Raw genomic sequence first — 18,875 nt, 5'->3', positions numbered from 1 at the left:
TCCCCCCCAGAGCCGCCCCTCCTCTTCGCTGTTCTCCCTGGCGCGGGTCCCCTTCAACAGTCTGTCTGATCTGTTTGTCTTTCCTGCCTCACACCCACTGCACCGGAAGCTCAATGAGGGCATGGTTTTGTCCTCTTCCTTCACTGAATTTCCAGTGCCTAGAACCTTCCATAAATATATGCATTGAATGAGTGGAATCTGTTCCAAAGCGTTCTGATTGGTTTTACACTTGGCCCCTCAGAACCATGGTCCTAGAGGTGTTTGTGAGTCCTCAGCTCCGTGCCATGTGCCGGGGCTGGGACCGGACAGGTGGCATAGGTTCTAGCCCCGACCAGGCTCTATCTTCTCACCACCGCCAGCCTGGCCCCGCGAGGTCCCTTGACGGCTGGTGGCTGAGCTGCACCCCACACTCCCTCACTGTCTCTGCTCGAGTCTCCCCACACTCTTGGGGGCCTGGCTGGCCCCTGCTTGGTCCTACCTGCCCGCCGGCCCCCATGGGGGGCACTCCCCGGGGGCGGGGCCAGGTCCAGAGGGGGGTGGTGTCCCCGCAGGGGCGTGGTGCCCAGTGGGCCTGACCCGAGCCTGTGTTTGCAGAGGTGGTCGGCGTGGGCTGCGTCCTGGACGGGGTGCGCTACACCAACGGCCAGTCCTTCCAGCCCAACTGCAAGTACAACTGCACCTGCGTGGACGGCGCCGTGGGCTGCACACCCCTGTGCCTGCGCGTGCGCCCCCCGCGCCTCTGGTGCCGTCGCCCCCGGAGGGTGAGCGTCCCCGGCCGCTGCTGCCAGCAGTGGGTGTGCGACCATGACGCCAGGAGGCCTCGCAAGACAGCGCAGCGCCACACTGGCACCCTAGGTGGGTGTGGGGGATGGGGGGATGAGGCGGGGGAGAGGAGGGCAGGGCCCTGATCCCCTGTGATTGGCAAGCAGGCGCAATGAGTCCCTGTCCCGAGACTACCACCCACTAGCTGTGTGACCTTGGCCAAGCCCCCTGTCTTCTGGGACCCTATTTCTCCATCTGTCCCAACTGTTCTATGAGGTCCTCCCAACATAAAACGAGGAAGAGATTTATAAAGAGCAAAGTCAGATCCATGGGATTCATTGTTGTCCTACTTAAAGAGATTAGACTGGGGGGGCGCCTGGGTGGCACAGCGGTTAAGCGTCTGCCTTCGGCTCAGGGCGTGATCCCGGCGTTGTGGGATCGAGCCCCACATCAGGCTCCTCTGCTATGAGCCTGCTTCTTCCTCTCCCACTCCCCCTGCTTGTGTTCCCTCTCTTGCTGGCTGTCTCTGTCTCTGTCAAATAAATAAATAAATAAAAATCTTAAAAAAAGAGAGAGAGATTAGACTGGGGAGTGGAGGTGTAAGAAGGGTGGGTGTGCAGGCACCTGAGGAGGAGAAGGAGGGAGACAAGGTGTAAGGGCGGGAGAGGAAGCAGTGGCTTCTCTTCACTACAGAGAATAGGTGGACAGGTGAGGCTGCAGGTAAACCGGGCCAGAGGAAGCCCTGGAAAGGGAGGACAGGGACGGGACCATTTGTTTTACCGGTGCTTACTGGATAACCCAGTGCCAGCCACTAGCAGGTACCAACTCAATGCTCGTCATATGGATGGATGGGTGGACGGATAGGTGGATGGATGGATGGATGGATGGATGGATGGATGGATGGGCAGATGGATGGGCAGATGGATGGGTGGGTGGATAGTTGGGCCACTGAGGATCTGATCTAGGGCAGTGGAAGTGGAGGTGGCAAGGAAGGGACAGATGTGAGAGACACTGCGTGAGGAGTAAGACTGAGGCCATGGCTTCAATCCATTGCACGGACTGAAGGAGAGAGCGGGGTAGACAGAGACTCTCAGAACTCATCATGACCTGGAGAGAAAATGAGAGGAGCACACTGGGGATGAAGGAGATCTGCACTGTTTGAAACAGCTTGAGTTTGAGGCTGGCAATGCCCAGAGGAGTTCTAAGGGTACTGGAAATTTTTTAAAAAATCATAAGTGCGTGAGATTGCTCAGGGAGACTGTGCAGAGCAGGGTTTCTCAGCCTTGGTGCAGACAACATCTCGAACCAGAGAAGACTTTGTGGGGAGGGCTGCCCAGTGCATGGTGGGATGTTTAGCAGCACCCTGGCTTCTACCTGCTAGATGCCAGGAGCACCTGTCCCCCAAGTAGCAACAACCCCAAATACATCCAGACATTGCCATTTGTACCCTGCGGGACCCAATCATCCGGGGGAGAACCACAACTGTGGTCCTGGAAATACCACCATTTAAGGGAGGGAGAGAAAAAAGCTGAGAAAGACGAATTCAAGAGGTAGGACAGAAACAGAAGAAAGAGGTTTTGCAGAAGCCAAGTAAAGGTGTTTCAGAGAACACACTGGAAAGCTGGGGATGCAAGGGATCCAGCCCAGGCAATGGAGACCCGCCCCCAGGCTGTGTGCCCCCAGTGGCTCTGGCTGGACCAGGGAGGAGGGCGGTCCTGCCCATCCCAGCCATTCAGGGGTGCACAGCCACTCCGGAGGGGCTTGGGGTGGCTCCCAGGGGCTGAGCCATCCTCATGAAGAAGCCGTCCCATGTCCATGGAGAAGGTGGCAGGGGAGGCTCTGTCCCTAGCAGGCCCACCACAGCCCCCAACTGGCAGAGCCACACAAGGGTCACAGGGGGAGGGGCAGTGGCTGTCTGTCCATTGTATGTGGCCCAGTGACCTTGTTCTGACCTAGTACAAGCAGGGCCCCTGGCCACTCATGGGTGACCCAGAAACCAAAGCCCTTTTATCCTCCTAGGCAAATCCCTCCCTCCGCCTGTCTCTCTCCTCTGTGCTCACACCCGGGCTCATCCTAGCCCCACTCTCCTCTGTCCTCAAATGCTTCTCCTTGTTTTCTTCCCTCTCTCAAAGCTCCCCTCTCTCACACACAGGCACTCCTGCTTTCATCTAGCTCTGTCCCCTGCACACCTGTGAACTTGGAGGGGCTGGGTATCCAGCACTGCCCCTTCCCCTTCCTCCCTCCTTCTGATCCTATTAAGGGTCTCTTCTTTCCTGGTTTGCCCTTTCCCCCTCTCTGCCCCTCCCACATTCTTTTATTCCTTTCCTTCCCCCCTCCCATTCTCCCCCCCAAACCACGCTCTCTCCCCCTCTTTCCCCCTCCCTCCCCCTCTCCTCTGCCCTACCATCTGGCTCTCCTCATCTCCCCCTCTGCCTGTCCCTTTCTCTGCTTCCGGAGAGTGCCCGCCTGCCTGTGTGTGTGTGGCATGTACGTGTGTCAGGGCTGGGCTGGCGTCCTCTTCACACCCTCCTCTTGTGTATCCTGCGCCATCTTTCTGTGGGATCTCTCCTGTGTCTTCCTGGCTTTTTACCTGCCTCTGCCTCTGGCTCCGCCCATGTTTCCATCACTCAGAGAACACTGGAGCGCTCACCGCATTCGAGATGCTGGGACGCATATGTTAACAGAGCCGTCCAAGACTTGGTGTTGAGTTGAGAGTCAAGAAACCACACAAGCTCATGGTTACTGAGACAGGGATGGCTTCTGGCTTTCATATGTGTGAACCCATCTTTTTCAGTCCACAGCCCTGGAAAGGAGAGGCTATTGTCAACTCCCCCTTGCAGGCTATCAGAAGTTGCCCAGCTACTAAGTGGTTGTGCTCAGACTTGAACCAAGCAATGTGGCTCTGAAGTCTGTGTGTGTCCTTACCCACTATGCCCTCGGCGTCACCCAGATTAGATACCAGGGACTAGGGTATAGACACTCCCTCTGATTTTCTCCAAAGAAACTTGACCTCAGCTCAGCTTCCCACGAATCCTTGATTGCTGTCCCCTGCCCCTACTCTGATGATCTCTGTGCCAGGGCAGGGATAATATCTTTCATTCTTCAAATCCCAGCACCTTGCAGATGCCTGATATATACTCAATAAATGGGTCCTTTCATGGTCACACCAGCTGTGGAAGGCAGATATTTTGTTCCAGTGAGGACACTGAGGCTCAGAGGGAATTATCTGGAACCATACAGCTTATAGGTGGTTGAGTAGGATTTGCACTCTGGTGCCCCTGTCTGTAAAGATGGTCTTTCCTCCGGAGAAGTATAGGAACTCAGGACAGGTCCTCCTCTCCCTGGGGACCCATGCTGGTTAGAAGCCGACTTGCCCATTTTGGGGTAGAGGGGAGACAGTCTGCCCCCCTCCCCTTGGAGCTTCAGGGTCCCTGCCTCTGTGCTGATGGTGGGGGAAAGTGGCTGACAGCAGCTGGAAATTCACGGGGGTCTGGTCCCTGTCCTCAGCGGCTACAGGTGAGGCGGAGCCCTGGCACAGGAACTGCCTCGTCTACACGAGCCCCTGGAGCCCCTGCTCCACCACCTGCGGCCTGGGGGTCTCTACTCGCATCTCCAACATCAACAGCCGCTGCTGGCCCGAGCAAGAGAGCCGTCTCTGCAACCTGCGGCCCTGTGACATGGACATCCGTCCACACATCAAGGTCAGGCCACCTTCCAGGGAGGGGGGAGGCGGGGTAGGCGTGTTGGACTTACAGACAGACAGACAAGCCCGCTTCAAGCCTGGCCCCTGAACCCTCTTGTGGGGGCCGTTTGTGAAATGGGAAGAAGGGGTCTCCTGTGGTGACGCTAAGGGACCCTCGCTGACCGCAGGTCCCCTTCTGCTCCCGTCCCAGCCCTCAGCCACCAGCACAGGCATGACAGTTGCTGCACAGGGCAGCTGGGGAGCTCGAAACAGGGCTCAGGACAGCGGGGGTCAAGTGCCTGTCTACTGCTCGCTGCACATGACGGAGGCCGCTGTCCGCACCCCAGGCCCCTCATCCATAAAACACTGGGTTGGCCTTGGACATCTCCAGCTTGGAGAGTCTAGGATCATTAAAACAAAGGATCCGGGATAGAGGAGGTCATGGCAGTTAGACATGGGTCTGACTTGCCTCTCTCAAGGCCTCCCTGCTTCTGTCTTTGGACTGGTCTTCTGCCTTGCGCAGAAAAGAAAAAGAGAAGAGAAGAGAAATTCATCACTCACTCCATTTTTGGAGCAGATGGTTTCTTGGGGTTGCTGAGGAGAGGGGTGCCCGGTAGACAAGGCAGCTCAGCTTCCCACGAGCCCTCGCTTGCCGCCCCTGCCCCTACTCCGATGATCTCTGTGCCAGCCGGCTGGATCCTGCCACCTCGTCCTCCTTCTCCCCTTCTCTCTCCTTCACCCTCTCTGATCCGTGGCCTCGGCCACGCCGGCCTTCGTATTCTTGGTGCTCGGCGCACAGTAGGTACTCGGCGGATGTGGCTTCTCTGAGAGCACGGATGGCAAAGCTACCAGCAGCAGGAGAAACAGGAGCAAAGGTCCTAAGCTGGGTGAATGGCCGGGGCACTCAAGGTAGAAGGGGGTCTACCCCAAAGCCACCTCAAGTCCTTGCTGTTGGCTCCTGCTTCCCACCCAACTTTGGCTTTCTAATTATGAACCTCGGATGGCTCCTCGAACTGTGTAAGCCTCAGGCCCCACGGAGCCTGGCTCTGCTCTACCCCCAGTTCCGGCAGGTGCCCGTACATAGTAGAGCCACTCCTGCAATGCGCTTAGTGAGTGCCTCCTGTGTACCAGACACAGACTTGGACTGTAGAGTCCCAGAAAGGGCCCTGCTCTTGACTGGCCCACGACCCAGTGGAGAGACAGAGCGAGTTCTAGAGAACACACTCTGGTGGAACAAGGTATGTGAGGTGGGTGTGTGTGAGAGGCTGGGGTGCAGATGGACGAGGAACAGGTTAGGGGAAAGGGCATCCCCCAATCATGGAGCCCCGTGACGGCTCTGCTACTCACGAGCTGGGATGCTGGGTGAACTGAAGAAGCGACGTGGGCATTCTGTGTTGGTAAAACTGTGACGGAGTCCTGGGCATTGGCGAGGCAGAAAGCTAGGCAAGAGGACATTGTGGGGTGTGAGGAACCACCAGTGAGGTCCGCAGCTAGTCCTGCGTCATGTGGCTGGGTCTCGCTGTGCTTGGGGAGGGCCTTCCCAGCTTGAAGAGGCCGCCAACAGGAAGGACAGGTGGGGCGGTCCCGCACGGTGAGTGCGGAGGGAGAATTGAGGGCTTGGAAGGAGGAACGTGGCTGTTCGTCCTCTGAGCACCCCAACCGAAGCCTCCTTTTCCCGCAGGAAGGGAAGAAGTGTCTGGCCGTGTACCAGCCAGAGGCACCCATGAACTTCACTCTCGCGGGCTGCATCAGCACGCGCTCCTACCGGCCGAAGTACTGCGGGGCCTGCGCGGACAGCAGATGCTGCAACCCCTACAAGTCCAAGACCATCGACGTCTCTTTCCAGTGTCCCGATGGGCCTGGCTTCTCCCGCCAGGTCCTATGGATTAATGCTTGCTTCTGCACCCTGAGTTGTAGGAACCCCAACGATATCTTCGCTGACTTAGAATCCTACCCTGACTTCTCAGAAATTGCCAATTAGGCAGGCACAAAACATGGGGCTTGGGGCCTGGCCCCATGTTTGCAAAGCAGCCAGCCCTCTGAGGCCCACAGTTGAGCCTTCTTTGTCCACCTCCCACTGACTTCTAACTATCCTGATCCAGATCCTTGGCCCCCCTTCCTGTCTCCAACCACCCGAATGATCCACTAGGGTGCTGCTCGGGCCCAGACGATGAGTCCCTCTCCTTGGCAGCATGCTGCCTACACTCCAGAGAAAGTGCCCGTCTCCACCGATTCTGGACCAAACCCAAGCTTGTCCAAGTCACTGGAAGTCTTGCTGGATCTTGCCGGAGTCCCGAGGAGCAGAGTCAATAAGGCATTTAATACCACTCATTCCCGTTCTCGATGCCAAGCCACAAGACTCTTTGGGTCCATTCAGAGGGACAGATGGGATTTAGGGCACTGGAACAGTCTATCATCTGGGCCCTGCCAAGGGGCACGCTGATAGACAGTTCTGACCATAGCACACCCAAGTGTCTCTGATTCCAAAGATTTGGGTACCCTAAGGTCACCAAATATTTGCCAAGTGAGGTAAACGGTTGTTTGATTTTGATCTTTAATGGAAAACTGTGTTCGTTAACCCAGGCTTTGTGGAGGTTAAGTCCCTCTTCATCCCTGCCCTGTAAAGGGTACAAATTGGGTCCATTTCCGTCAGAAATGCAATTTGATAACTTTCATTCTTATTCATGGGCAAAGGCTCCAGTCAATATTGCAGGGTCAGAGCAAGGTCAGCCAGTTTCAGAAGAAGTGACAGACCCTGGCTGGAACGTGCTGCTGACCCCCAGGACACAGGGCAGCTGGCCAGCTCCACTGCGTGTCCAGACCCTGTCCCTGCTTGGGGGCTCATGGGAGTTGGAGGAGCCCCTGTGATGGCCCCCGCGACCCCTGAGAGTGGCATCCTGGAACATTCTTCTGCTCTTGCGGAGTCCTGGGAGACCCAGCTGACGTCCGGGCCAGACCCACTTGAAATAACTGGCATGGTTGCAGTCTGTATGTGGGTCAAACCAAGAAGTGAATCGCAACAGGGCCAGGTCACATCCTGGGCGCAGGATACCTCTCTTTCTGCCATAGTGACCCCTTCCAGAGACTTCGGGTCTGTTGACCCAAACAACCCAGTTCTGGTGTGAAGACAGAGGCTTACCAGTTGTTTAGAAACAGAAATACATTTAACAGGGATTAAAAGCCATAAAGGGAGTGGGAGCTTAAAAGGAACGAGGCTATTATTTATCTTATTAGTAGAATATAAATATTTACTGTCACAATTCTTTCATTTAGTACCTTTTGTGTACCAGACCTAGTTCTCAGTGCTTTATCCACATTAGCTCGTGGAGAAGCTTTGTAATCATGCAGAAAAGTCCCATTATTATTTCCGTTCTTACAAATGTGAAATGGAAGGTCAGAGAGGTATGGAGCCTTGACCAAAGTCACCCAGCTGGTGAGTGGAGGACCAGGAATTCTAACCCAAGTCCAGCTGACTTTCTAACCCACATTGTTGCCCCTACGCTTAGAGCTTCCAAAGGGGTCGAGCAGGAAAACACGTCGGCATCACCGACTTCACGCTCTCGTTTTTCACTCTTTCTACTGTGTCTCTGGTTCCTTTCCCAAGAGAAGAGTATCTGACTTTCAGATAATGTAGGTGCCCGAGCATCCAAAAATGTATGGGCTAGACAAAAACCCACGATCCCCTACTGACCCCCGCCCCGAGTCAGAAGCAGCTCTCATCGTGCATTTAAAAGATGATTCTGTGTACCCAGTGCTGAGGATGAGGGAATTCTGGGTGGTGTGCAGAGGGATTCTGGGGGAGGACAAAAGGACTGGGAAGGTGCCCTCCTGAATGTGACCTCCCACGTGCTTGGCCCAGTCCGAGCCATACAGTGGGGCTTATCATGTATTTGATGAATAAAAGAAACTATGTATGTTTCCCTACTTTTACTCAGAGGCTCTCTTCTTCCAAAGGTACGTGCCAATCTAATTTTCATCAGCCAAATCTTATTTTAAGTGCCATAGGGAAAGAGACATTTAATATTTAAAGAAATGTATATTTTTATTGAAAAAAAGTAATTCTTGTGCAAAGAGCATTCACCCTACGAATAGGTTCTCCCATAAGCCCATGTGTGGATCTATGTTGGATTTTCTTGGAGTGAAATCTATAAATTATGAGGACCAGATGACAGCTAACCTCATTTGAAATTCAGCAGAAACCCAAGAGCTATGTTCTTAATGAGTCTGCATCCCAATTTGGGAAAATGAGCAAAACTTCCAAGATCCTAGGAGGCCAGGTTGGAGGAATCTGGGATTACCCTGGGACTGAGTGGGCCAGAGTGGCCCCAGTTGGCATTGTTTTGAGAGACCTGTCCTATGCAGGGAAAGCCTCAGCTCCATGTTTTAAAGTCACGGGGAAGGAGGTTTGGGACCAAAGTAAGGAAGATCTTTCTAGCAACCACAATCACTCTGCCTTGATGCAACCTACTTCCGTAACAGTAAGAAATAATAATCACAATGCAAAAATGTCCCTTTATTGAAAGCTTACGAGGTGCCATCCCCTTTGCTAGCTTTTAAATTATCTTACTAATGATCATGACAATTGTGAGCAGGCCTCTTGTTCCTGTTTTATACATGAAAAGTTTGAGACTCAAAGAGGCTGAGAAGTCAGCCAAAACAAGTAGAAGCCCAAATCCCTGCTTAGTCAACCGAGCCTTGCTCTGGGGGAGCCCTCCAGGTGGAGCCTGATGACCCCCGGCGGAGTGTCTCATTGGCAGGGCAACCAGGAGATGAGATAGATGGTCTCTCCGGCCCTTTGTAACGCCATGTTCCAGGCCGAGGGGAAGATACATTAAGAATTTGTTAACCTTTGAAGAAATTCACATTAGTGCTTAGAGGGAATTTCTCAGGCGTGCTTAGGTGAGGAGAGAGAGGAAACCTACATTCACCAAACCACTGGTTCTTGCTAAACCTCTATCCTTGGCATTTGGGGAGCACCCCTGAGTGCCAGGCTGGGGCTAGGTGCTTCACTGCTATACCTTATTTAATCCTCATAGCAAACCTATGAGATATGGCATTATAATCATTTCTCCATTTTAGAGATAAGACACTGGGGCTCCTAGAGGTTGTTATTTGCTCAGTGTCTTACCAGCTAGTGAGCTGTGGACCAGGATTGCAAACCAGAGGCCGTCTGACACCCAGGCCGCCTTTTCTGACACTAAGCCCAGTTAGCCTGCCCCCCAATTCAAATGGTACAAGAGAGGCTTTACTGACAGCTGGACAGTAATTGCAATGTTAATTTCAAAGTGATTCAGAAAGTGAGTAAAGAAAGTAGATTTGAATGATATGAACCATCTGATAGAATCTCATTAACATTGTACTGTGTTAAGAGATAATGGGGAAGCAATGCAGCCCCTGACTATTATATTGAGGTCACTGCTTTTTAAAAGACTTATCTTGACCCAAAGTAACTGCCGTAAGCCTGCACAGCTGGGACTCATGAACGGTCAGAATGGTCACCTGTGTATTTCTGCACATACACGTGTGTGTTTGTATGTGTGTGTGTGTCTATATCTATTTTCAGACTGTGACTTCATATTTAAGTTTTCCTATTGCCATTTTTGCAAGTGACTAAAAAATACAAAAGAAGGAATGTCTTGGAATTTCCCAATAGAGGAAAAATAGCACTTGGGCAATCAGTCACGTTTTACAACATTCCTCATTTTTCTCATGATTTGTGTAGCATAGCACGTGTTTGTTCAATGTGAAGGATTTTCATTGCTCAAATTCCCCGTTTATGCTTTTCTTCTTAAAGCAATAAATCATCAGCAAAATCACTTCCTGGATTTGGTGGATTTTCTTGTATGTTCAGTTATGATGAGCAACGACAAAGTGTTGAGTACGTTCAGTAAATATGCAGATGGTGGAAAGTAGGTCCCAGATATTTTATGTACGGTAATAAAAATAGTACAAGTTTGGAGATGGGCTCAGAAGGATGAATTCTGGAATTCACAAAAGATCGGCACTACAAATGGGTCCAGGCTGGAAGATACCTCCCGTAAATATAAAAAGGAAACTTAAGCATTCATGCGTTTGTTCATTCATTCACTGACTCGTTTACTCAATGGCTTTCTGCATCTCCAACTAGACTGGGGGTACCTTGAGGTCAGGGACTCTGACTACATCCTCTGGGACTAGCACAGCGCGTGGCATGTGTCAGGGACTGGGTAAGCAGGGGCTGGATGCATGGAGAGATGGATAGGATGGGTATTTATTGCCAGCTGCCTTAGGAACCAGCGGGTGTAGAGAGAACTGTAAGGGAGATTGCGGGATAATATGGAAACGGCTCTGACTTTGGGAGTCAAGTGGATCTTTCTATACTTTATTCCTTACTGGGATTCCTCCCTGAACCCACCTGAGCCTCGGTTTCCTCAGCTGTGAAATGAAGAAAATGAAAGCACCTGTCTCGTGGTGGCGATGACATGATGAGTAAAATGCAAACAGCGTGGACAGTTTGAGAACAGAGCTTGGCACACTGTAAGCGCTTCACAAAACCAGTTATTATTGGCTGATTTTCCTTGTCCTCGTGAATGGGGGATAATCAGCAACACTAGAGTAAAAATTGGAGTCAGTGCATGTGTCTGTGTGTTCTACTGTTTTGGATCATTATTTCACAGAAGCAAATACAAAGAAAAAGTGTCACCAATGTTCAGTGGAGTGCTTTAGTTACTTCAGTCAGATGCTTCTTGATCCCTTAACTTTTTTATTTGATGTCTTCATTAGATGCTATGATTTGATTAAACACCCTGCTCCTTTAAGGCAGGAAAGGTGCCATACTTGTCTGTCTCCCAAACCCAGCACTGCACACGACATGTGTTCTGCTGTGTGAACAGATGTGCATACATGGCTGAGTACATGGGGTGAAAGACATGTTTGATGCCTTCTGGTCAAATCCCCCTCCGCCACTACCTCCAAAACACTTTATGCTATTGTAAGAAAGGTGGGGGAGAATCAATTCCAATACAAGCATAATTGCCACATGAATTATTTCCAAGAACACTTCTGTTCTGCAGCATACCTTTCTCAAAATTGGAAGCTAGATCATGGAGTCCTATAAATGCCCCAGATTAAAGAAAATGTGTAGATTTGGGGAGAAATTTTTGATGGTTTAGCAGGTGGGTGAAGTTTTGGGAACAGGGGATTTGGGGGAAATGGCCAGAGCATTTTATCGTGAAGGTAAAAAAGCATATGGCAGAGATGCCAGTGTTCCCGATCCCCTCCCTGATGAAATGAAAATGCTAAAGCATCCTACACGTCAAGAAATTCAAGTTTCAGCAAATCTGGGTTCTTTCCCAACATAGAACTGAGCGAAAATGACTTCTAAGGAGATGAAAAGCTGGCATCATGCCCATGTATGTTTCCATATATTATATTCTATAAAGAATGTTTCCAGATTTCCATGCTAAACCGGACTGCTCTTGTCTTGCACACAATACTAACAAAGTGGATTTCTCAGTCCATCCCATATAAAGGGAGAGGAAGCTGCTAAAAGCAGGCTTATTGATAGCAATGAGAGAACGTCAGCGTGCCAGCAGAGGAGACAGGAGAATTAAGAACCAGGTAGAAGATACGGTAAAACACAGGTCACCCGAGCCTGGGTGGGACTATTTAACAGAGAGACAAACATCTCCACAAGCAGTAAGAGCCTTCAGGGCATCTGTAGTTTCAGCCCGGGGAGCTAACTGAGGTTCTGCAATCCCAAGACATCAGTAGGTGGTTGCGTTTGTCATGCGCTCAGTGACTGTTTTACAAGGCAGAGAGGGACGTGGTCTATTTTAGAAATGACTGGACAAACCATTTCATCTCCCTGAGCCTTGGCTTTCTCATCTGTGAAACAAGGATAACTCCTCCTCACAGATAAAGAATAAAAAGAAAAAAATAATAAAGAAAAATAATTCTTGCTAAATATTACTCTTATTAGAGGAAGTGTTTATTTAACAAAAACCTCCTGTTATGTGCTGGGCATCTCTGCTGGCCCTGGAGATACAAAAGAAATGCTGGTGTTGGAGAAAAGGATGTCTAACGTAATCCATATTACAAATACCACACGGACTACTGGGTTACTGGGTCCTGCTCTGCAGGGCCCCCTGGTCACGTGGCAGATGCTTCCTGCCCAGAGCGGGGCATTAAGAAAACACTCCCCAGAGCAGGGGTGAGGAAGGCTCTGTCTTCCAACAGAGAGTTTGGCTGTCAATGAATTTAACCATGCAGAGCACGCGACAATTCACCTGTTACAACTACATCAATTGCTTAGAACCCCGATGCACTTATTGGGGGAGGGGTGAACCCAGTCACAGTTGATTGGCCAGCAAGTGGACACCTAAGTCAAGCTGAATCAATGATTTTCTTTCCCTTAGGAGACACAACGACCTGATTGGTTCCATGTCCAAGAACCTGAAGGTCATAGCCTTTGGGTTAGGACTAGCGTTTTATGCTTTGGAGATACAAAGAAATCTAAACTTGGAAAAACAAAGAATGAGGCTGATGTGCTTTCCAGGTCCCCTCCCTCATCTGGTCTCCAACCTCACAGGGCCAGATTTTGCCTTCTGCCCTTGGATTCCATGTGGGACACAGTTGAAGGATTTCCATGCAGCCTAAGTAGCCCACGACAAGTATGTAACCAGATGGAGTGGGGCTACATCAAAGGACCAATCCAATGACAATCAGTGAGGTTGTGTCTGAGAAGGGACAATGAAGGAGGTGGCAGGTGAAGGCCCCCACTGTCCCTTCAGATCCCGCACATGGCTCATCTCAGTGCACACTTGCTCTCCCGGCTACTACTGAAACCCAAGGGTTAGAGGACAGAAACCAAAACAAGCAGCTAGGAGAACAGAAATAGATCCCCCAGCTGGCAAAAAGCCTCTGAGTACACGCTCTCACAGCATCCAGGGCAGGCAAACACCTGTAAGTTCCTTCCCTCGGTGGAAGCCCGAGCCCCCAGCCACTGAGCATGGCAGGTCCAGCCGCCGCTGCGCCACAGCCCGACTCCCACAGCTGGCATAGGCACCCCGTGCTACGGTGCTTGCTTCCCAGGTCTTCCATCCCCCACCCTTTCTCTGTTCTGACTCCGCACAGCAGCCAACACAGAAAAGGTGCTTACTAGTGAGTGTGGGAAAAGCTCCTACTCCTGTGTCTAAAGTCAGTCTCCCCAGCCTGGGGTCCTCTGACCAGCGGTTGGTGTTTCGAATTCAGGGGCGTAGACTGGGATGACGGTAAAATGCGTTTTTGGGTTGACTGGTATCTAACTGCTGTTCAGCATACCCTGTGTAAGCGGAGGCAGCACACCCCAATATCACCAGCTGAAATCACACTGTGGCAGCTATCTCATCTGCTTATCACTACCTTGAAATTATGCTGAGATCGCCCTCAATGCTACTACTTACGACGCACAAGCTATTAGTTGTGACATGGGGATAATCACGTCACTCTAAGTAGTTTCTTTTGTGATCCTATCTACTTTATTTTACACACATAAAACTTCCTGCCTCACTGCTTGCCGTGCTCGCCATCACCCGCCCCGGTCTACACTATGAGCTCCTCACAAAGGCACACATCTTCCCTCCTCCTCACAGGAGTCCACACAGGCCCCGGGGCTAGGAATGCCTTCTTACCTACCTCCTCCTTGCCGCTCCAAATCTATTTCTGAAACTACAGCATATCCACTCCCTGTACCATATGCAGACGTCAAGTTTTATAGCGAATCACACATTCGAGGAAACTCTTCCACGTAAGGGAAGAAAATCCAGTATAAATAACAGCAGGAAAGGGAAAGCGGGCTCGAGTGGGGGCTGCATTTAGTGACTTCCTTCCAAACACCAAGTGTGGGAAAGCAGAAAAAGTAACAGGCTAGTGGAGAACCCTGGCTAACACGGCCTCAGCCAGGTGATCAAGGTCAACAGCATGGGGGGGATGGGACTCCCGATGACCCATCATGCCATTGGCATGGCACTTCTGTGGTCTTTCTTCCAAACACCCATCACCCCAGTTGAGCCACGAGAACAGCTACCGTAGATAGAAACCTTCAGTAAGGGATGTTACAAAATGCCTGACTAGTGCTTCTCAATACTTGTCAAGGTCGTCAAAAGCAAGGAAAGTAGAGACACCGTTACAGGCCAAAGGAACTTGAGACATGAGGACCACATATACTGTGACATCCTGGGTGGGATCCAGGGACAGAAAAAGGACAACAGGGACAAACTCGTGACATTCCCATCAAGTATGGAGCTTAGTTACTAGTAATATGTCAATGTTGATTTCTTAGTTGTGACCAGTGCACCATATGGATGGGAGGTATTACCAACAGGGAAACTCGGTGTGGGGGTACAGGGGAACTCGGTGCGGGGGTACAGGGGAACTCTGCATCATCTTCGCAATTGCTCTGTGAATTTTAAACTAATCCTAAGAAGCCTAAGTAAAAATGGGACATCATCCTAAAACCTGTGTTTACATTTTTTTCAGTACAGCAGAAACAAGCATTATAGTCGTTGTCACTGGGTGTGAGAACGGGAGTGGTTTTATCACATGCTTTCCTGTAATGAAAATAAAATGTAAAAAAAAAAAAAAAGACATTTCCTTCTAAATATAGGTTGAAAAGCTTTAACTCTTTGTCGCGGTCCTGCCTGAGCTACGGAGCCCCTGAAACAGGGCTGGTCTGAATTAAGAGGTGCTGGGGTGTGGGATACTCACTGGTTTTCTTAGCATAAAGCAGGTCCGTCAGCTTCATCACTGTCATATTGATTCTATGTTGAAATGGTCATATATTGGATATGCTGGGTTAAGGGAAATACGGGATTAAAATTAATTTCACTTGCTTCTTTCAACCTAAAATACAGCTGTTAGAAAATGTAAACTTACATCGGTGGCTCACATTATATACTCAGGGGACAGTGATGCCCTAAGGCAGGTGTCAGGAGAGCCAGGTAAGGAAGGTCCCCTCCCGTGACCATGGGGCAGCACGCACGATCTCTCAGAGGAAGAAGACACAAGCCACTGCAAAGTTACAAATTTATTGGTCTGGAAATAAATACAAATATCTCATTAAGAAATTCCTCTGGAAAGACTTGTACACCAACAGTTTCCTGTCTCGAGTCAGCCACTCCTGCCCTGACCCCTCACCTTTCTGCACAGGTCCAGGGAAGCCTCTGGGTGGCAGGGGCAGGAAACTGAGTCCCTGCCCCTCCAGCTACCTAGAAGCCTTGACTACTTCCTTCTACCAACTCTAGGGTCCTGGAAAGCACCAGGCCCCAGCGGCTGATTCACATGATGATTCCTCCCACTCAGATCCAACTTCCTCTAAGAAGATCCATGGTTAGCCAAAATGAAAATCAAAAGCCAGTAGTACAGGAACTTGACAGCAACGCTGACGTTGCCCAGAAATGTCAGTGGTGCCGCCCCATTCAGCAAAAGGTTAGAGGGGCAGGGAAGAGGGGAAGGCAGGAAAGGGAAGGAAATCCCGTGGAATATTCCAGAATCCTTTCATCTTCTTAGCCAACATTCCCCATGTGAATCCCCACCCCCTGCAAGAGCGAACGGTTCTACCCGAAGATCCAATGATGTTCCCAGGTCAGAAACGTTCCACTGTCAAGTTCAGATTCAACCCCGTTCGTCAGAGATCGGAAGCTGGATTTAACTTAGTCACACAAGATTCCTGGGAACCAGGGTGGGATCGACTGAAATCATGACTGCACTGGATCCCATCACACCACAGAAAATCCCTTATACATCTAATAACCCAAACGCCCCCCACCCCGAACCCCAATGCCCCTGCCCCTCCCCCCACTGCATGGAGACTCATCACAGCCAAGTACAGCTGTTTGGAATGTTTCCCTCCATAGCAAAGAAAGGGAGCACAAACCTAAGTCGTCTCCCCCATAAACGAAATCATCACTCACGTACTTGGGGTGGGAAGTTGGGGCCGTGGAGGAGGCAGAGGGCAGAGCCAAAGGCCCGAATTCAATGATACCAATGTTTGCCAAGACCGTTTCTTTGGAAAGCCCAGAGAATTTTGCTGCCCACTTTCACTGTCCATTGAAAGGATGCCGGAAGAACAGGCTTGTATGTTTCGGCATTAAAAAGTGGATATATACACAAACTTTAAAAATCTGTGTCTTCCCATCAACTGCGTAATTTGTTTTTCTAAGCATTCTAGCCTCCACGTAAATTCCACCTCTCCCCCACTTCCTGTTTTGTTGAGTTAAAAAGAGCGACCCACAATCTGCTGCTCTCCCCCTCCCCAAATCAGAACAGGGTTCTGTTTCCAGAAACTGGGTCAGTTTGTCTTCAGTTGGAGAGGAAACAGGAAATACAGGGGCTGGGCTTCCGACAAAATGCCCTTGAGAACCAGGATGCCCGGGTCAGCCTAGGCCTGGACTGAGGAAGTGTTTAGGGCAGCGTGTCTTGTTTTTGGCAGTTTGGCGTCTCTGAGGGAGGGTAGGAGGGTGGCCACCAGGCCACCCGTCAATGAGCACAGGACACGGAGATGCTTCTTCCCTTTGGTCCGCCCACCCTGCCCCTGCTGGGAAAGGCGCCCTTGACAAACGCAGTCGAACTGTGTCCCCCCAGAGCTCTCTTACGCCATAAGCTTTGGGTTAATATGAGTTACGTGTGGTGTGGCAGGCGGGGGCAGGAAGGGCTGCAGGAAGGGCAGCTGCGCGAGCCCAGAGTCCAGGGGCGGCCGTGGTGTAGGCCGCCTAGCAGGACACCTCCATGGACTTGGGCCCGGCGTTGTTGCCAGTGGCCCCAGAGTTGGGGGTGATGTCCAGGCGAGTACCCTCGCTGGTGTGGGAGCGGCTGCGGGCGCCCTCACTGGTGTGGGAGCGGCTGCGGGCGCCCTCCAGGGACGTGACACTGGAGCCAGAGGCTGTGCGGGAGCGCATCAGGCGAGTCATGCTGGCCGAGGGCACTGGGGAGAGAGAGAAGAGGCACCTGGTTAGGGACCCAGTTAGAGAACGCCAGGGGCAACTGCATGCCAGCAACGGGGCCTCCTCCTGCCTGACCTGTCGGTCCCTGTGGCCATCCAGCCACTGGGCTCCCCGTCCTCTCTGCATCTACTCACAGAGACGAAGAGCAAGGGCCCGGTGGTGGTAAGGACTTGCAATCACATGTGGCCTGAGCCTAGAGGTGGGTCTGAAGGCCAAGTCCGCCACTTGCTTACAGCTGTGTGACTCTGGAAGTGTCCCTCTCTGAGCCCTCCATCCCCATCAGTAAAATGGGAATACCGATCGCCCAGTATCGGCACCCCGTGTGTGCCCGCGTGCCACAACTCCCTCCTGTCTACAATCTCTGGAGGGTGTCAGCTGGGCTAATCCCTCCACACCCCAGGTGGGGAAACCGAAGCCACGCAGCAAATCTGCAGCCCAGCTGTCACTTGTCATCTCTTCCAGAGAAGCCTGTGAGCTCCTAGGAACTATCAATGACACCGTCCATCCTTCAGGACTTAAAATACCCTTGCACAGAGCAGATAGCTGAGAAACTGAAATTAAGACAAAGTGATCCCCTCCACCTGCACTGAGCTGAATCCTGCCCTCGACCCCCCTACTGCCCCCGCAAACTCAGAGCCACCAGCCCCAAATTCCTAGCCACCAGGATCTAAGAATGGAAATACGGTCCTTGCCAATACATTTTGTTAAGATGAGGTCATACTGGATTAGGCTGGCTTCTCGTAAGAGGAGACAGAACACCCCTATACACACACACACACACACACCCACACGCACGTGTGCACACAGAAGGCCACGTGAACACAGAGCAGAGATGGGAGTCACGTGGCTACAAGCCAAGGAACAGCAAGGGTTGGCAGCTCCCTCCAGTAGCTGAGATGAGACAAGGAAAGATCTTTTGAGAACCTCTGAGAGACGCATGACCCTGCATACATCTTGATTTTGGACTTCCAGCTTCTAGAACTGTAGTATTGTGGAAGAACACATTTCTGGGTTTTTTAAGCCATCCAGTTTGTGGAGACTTGTTCCAGCAGCGACAGGAAACCAGTACACCCCCCACAGAAAGCATCACCGTGAAGGCCACGTTGAACAACCGACGTCACAATCAGAGGCAACCGATAAATACGCACACATGCAGGGGCTCCGTCACTCAACGGGCACAGGGTTGGCTTGCTGGGACACACACCCACAAACAAAACTAATCCTTGCTGTGCTGAATTCCCTTCTCCAAGAGCTAGTGTTTAAATCCAGAGAGACGGGATTGCTCCCACATCTGTCGCTCATATACTGTTTTCTGAGCTCCTATTTCTCAACCCCAAAGTTGAGTTTTCCTGACCTCGCAGGGCTCGAGGGTGACCACAGAAAGGTGTCATGGATACAAAGAACGAGTCATGCCTGGCCCAGCTTGAACAGGCGCTCCATAGATGACTACTTGCTTTCTCTGTGGTTCATGC

At 51.3% G+C, this 18,875-nt stretch overlaps 2 protein-coding genes across 5 annotated transcripts in view; one reads left to right on the top strand and one right to left on the bottom strand.

The window, feature by feature from the left end:
- CCN4 (cellular communication network factor 4) overlaps window positions 1-8,368 on the top strand; it is a 39,397-nt gene extending 31,029 nt beyond the window's left edge. The window contains exons 3-5 of one of the 2 annotated variants that reach the window (XM_019796295.2): window positions 595-855; window positions 4,270-4,463; window positions 6,126-8,368. In XM_019796295.2, coding sequence (XP_019651854.1) covers window positions 595-855; window positions 4,270-4,463; window positions 6,126-6,425 — 755 coding nt within the window. In that variant the 3' untranslated portion in view covers window positions 6,426-8,368. The remainder of the gene's footprint in view (window positions 1-594; window positions 856-4,269; window positions 4,464-6,125) is intronic. The other variant, XM_034663414.1, reaches the window with a different exon arrangement.
- Window positions 8,369-15,470: 7,102 nt separating this feature from the next.
- Window positions 15,471-18,875, bottom strand: part of NDRG1 (N-myc downstream regulated 1) — a 66,839-nt gene continuing 63,434 nt past the window's right edge. For all 3 annotated transcript variants that reach the window (XM_034663411.1, XM_034663412.1, XM_034663413.1), the window contains exon 16: window positions 15,471-17,384. In XM_034663411.1, coding sequence (XP_034519302.1) covers window positions 17,173-17,384 — 212 coding nt within the window. In that variant the 3' untranslated portion in view covers window positions 15,471-17,172. The remainder of the gene's footprint in view (window positions 17,385-18,875) is intronic.

Source organism: Ailuropoda melanoleuca, chromosome 6 (assembly GCF_002007445.2).
Source record: "Ailuropoda melanoleuca isolate Jingjing chromosome 6, ASM200744v2, whole genome shotgun sequence".
In the NCBI taxonomy this organism is placed as follows: Eukaryota; Metazoa; Chordata; class Mammalia; order Carnivora; family Ursidae; genus Ailuropoda; species Ailuropoda melanoleuca.
This window is presented reverse-complemented; position numbering and strand designations above follow the sequence as displayed.